Source organism: Battus philenor, unplaced genomic scaffold (assembly GCF_028537555.1).
Source record: "Battus philenor isolate CCGP_79_NKW_IND1 unplaced genomic scaffold, ilBatPhil1.0.hap1 SCAF_5, whole genome shotgun sequence".
Classification (NCBI taxonomy): Eukaryota; Metazoa; Arthropoda; class Insecta; order Lepidoptera; family Papilionidae; genus Battus; species Battus philenor.
The window spans coordinates 14,301,328-14,303,765 of NW_027181715.1; the positions used below are offsets into that span (position 1 = coordinate 14,301,328).

Genomic DNA, 2,438 nt, shown 5'->3' on the forward strand with positions numbered 1-2,438 from the left:
TAATTTAAGTGTTAACAACATGTTTCGAGAAAATAGTAGGTTGGGAAAAAGAACATTCTTGCATTTATTTTAAACGAATAAGTGACCTGAGGATTACAATTCCACCTGGATATAGGTTTTGTTATAAACATTAGTTTATTATCTTGTTATATCTATTTAAAATTAGTAATTCTTTTGCAATACACACTCGAGTAACATCTGAATTATCAAAAAAGATTTAAAAATTTATTCAACAAAAATCGTTATAGCGTGTACAGATTTTTTTAGAAATATAATAAAGCTGGGGAATGAATTGATCTAAACACAGTATCAACGATATTTTAAAAATGATCGAAACGTCAGTGATGACGCGCGATTATTTTGATATATCTGATAAGAAGTGTATATGTGTAAATCTGTATTGTTAAATTTTATTAAAAAGACGTCAAAGATTTGAACTCAAATTAAACGAAAAAAGAATATTATGAATTTAAATTTATTAAAAAAAAAACTTTTGTCACTACTAAAATTTTTGGTTGCCAGTAATCGAAAAAAAAAACACAGAAAGTCATTCACTGATCAAGCTCAGACAATTATTTAAGACCGAACGTCGACGCAGTGCGCTGCAGTGTAGACTTGCTTTGGCTGTGAGCACATCGCCTAAAGAAAAAAAAATGATATTAAAAATCTTAGTTCTCTGTATTTCGCTATGTGCGATCTATTACCTCGTGCGTTTGTATAATGAAATATATTGGAGGAAACGTGGCGTGAAATTCTATAAGAAGTATGGAGTTTTTGGACCTTTAGGGGAGTATTTGACGACGGATCGACCTTTATTTGATATTATATACGATATATATAAGGCACATCCTGATGAACCAGCTGTTGGATTCGGAGCATTATTCACAAAGGCACTTTACGTGAAGGATCCAGTCAATGTACAGCATGTACTGAATCAGGATTTCAATTCGTTCAATCATAGAGGCGTAGAGATGAATGAAGAAGATCACCTCGCAAATAACATACTATTCATGATGGGAGATAGATGGAAGCTCATGCGACAGACTATGACACCACTGTTCACTTCAGCAAAATTAAAGAATATGTTTTATATCATAGATAGAAGTGCTCAGGATTTAGTTGACTATTTAAAAAAGAATCCGGGGAAAATGAAAGACGACGTTCTTAATACACTTTGTACGTTTTCTTGTGCAGCAACTGGTGCAGCTGTGTTTGGAATCGGATCCGATTCTATATTCAAATCACCCTTCCTACCCATGGCAATGAAAGTTTTAAAACCTACACTAAAACGAAACATGAAAATTGTCTTATGTACTGTTAATACATTTTTATATAAACTTTTAGGGTTAACATTGTTTAAAGATTACGAGGAATTCTTCATCACAGTGATAAAACAAGTGATACGTAAGAGAGAAGAGGAGAATGTGAAAAAACACGATTACGCCGACTTGTGTGTTAATTTAAAACGTAAAGGTTTATTGAAGGATCCGGATACGGGATTCGAGCTGCAATTGACTGATGAGTTGTTGGCAGCTCAAGCATTCGTGTTCTTTATTGCAGGCGTCGAACCAACTGCCGCATCCATGTTTTCCACTTTAGTGAATTTAGGATTACATCCCGAAATACTGAAGCGAGCTCAAGAAGAAATCGATAATACGTTTGAGAGATGTAACAGCATCTCATTCGACACAATCCAGGAGTTGGAATATTTGGATATGGTACACTGTGAATCGATGCGAATATACCCGTCCATCGGATATCTATCTAGACAATGCACAAACGATACAGTACTACCAGTTGGTAATATAAAGGTTGATAAAGGCACATTGATATTTACACCTATTTTCGAATATCATCACGATCCAAATATATATCCGGACCCGGAAGTTTTCAATCCGGAGAGGTTTTCAAGTGAGAACCGGACAAATATATCTGATTACACTTACATGCCTTTCGGTAGAGGTAAAAGACTTTGCATCGGTACGAGGTACGCTAGTTTACAAGTGAAGACTGTACTATTTTATTTACTTCGTAATTTTTCAGTTAGAACACACGTGCTTGGAAGTGGAATTAAATACTCTAAACAAAACGTACAAGTTAGAGCAAGTAATTTAAGAATTGAATTTATTCCTAGAGATTCGTGATGTATTTCATACCAGTCGTCATAGCTTTTGTCATTGCTCTTATAGAGAGATTTCTAACAGCATCAGTTGGGAGCGTTCCACACTTAGCATTTATGACTTTGACAAGGTAGCCTGTCCACTCCTTGTAAACATATATATACTTTACATTCATTCATTATTATTCATTTGTTTTTGATTGCTCTTGTTTATATTTTTAAGGCTTTTATAGTTTTATAGAAATTCAAACTAGAGAAGCACTGGATTTCATAAGCTATTACGTTTTAGGGTTCTAGAAAAAAAAATAATTCCACAAAT

At 34.0% G+C, this 2,438-nt stretch overlaps 1 protein-coding gene across 1 annotated transcript; it reads left to right on the top strand.

Moving 5' to 3' along the window:
* Positions 1-653: 653 nt before the first annotated feature.
* On the top strand, positions 654-2,144 carry LOC137929930 (cytochrome P450 6B5-like). Its single transcript, XM_068773069.1, has one exon. It carries the CDS (start codon positions 654-656, stop codon positions 2,142-2,144), a length of 1,491 nt encoding a protein of 496 aa, XP_068629170.1.
* Positions 2,145-2,438: the final 294 nt, after the last annotated feature.

Excerpts from the sequence above, each read along its gene's own strand:
- LOC137929930 (XM_068773069.1), top strand. The coding sequence starts at position 654 with ATGATATTAAAAATCTTAGTTCTCTGTATTTCGCTATGTGCGATCTAT.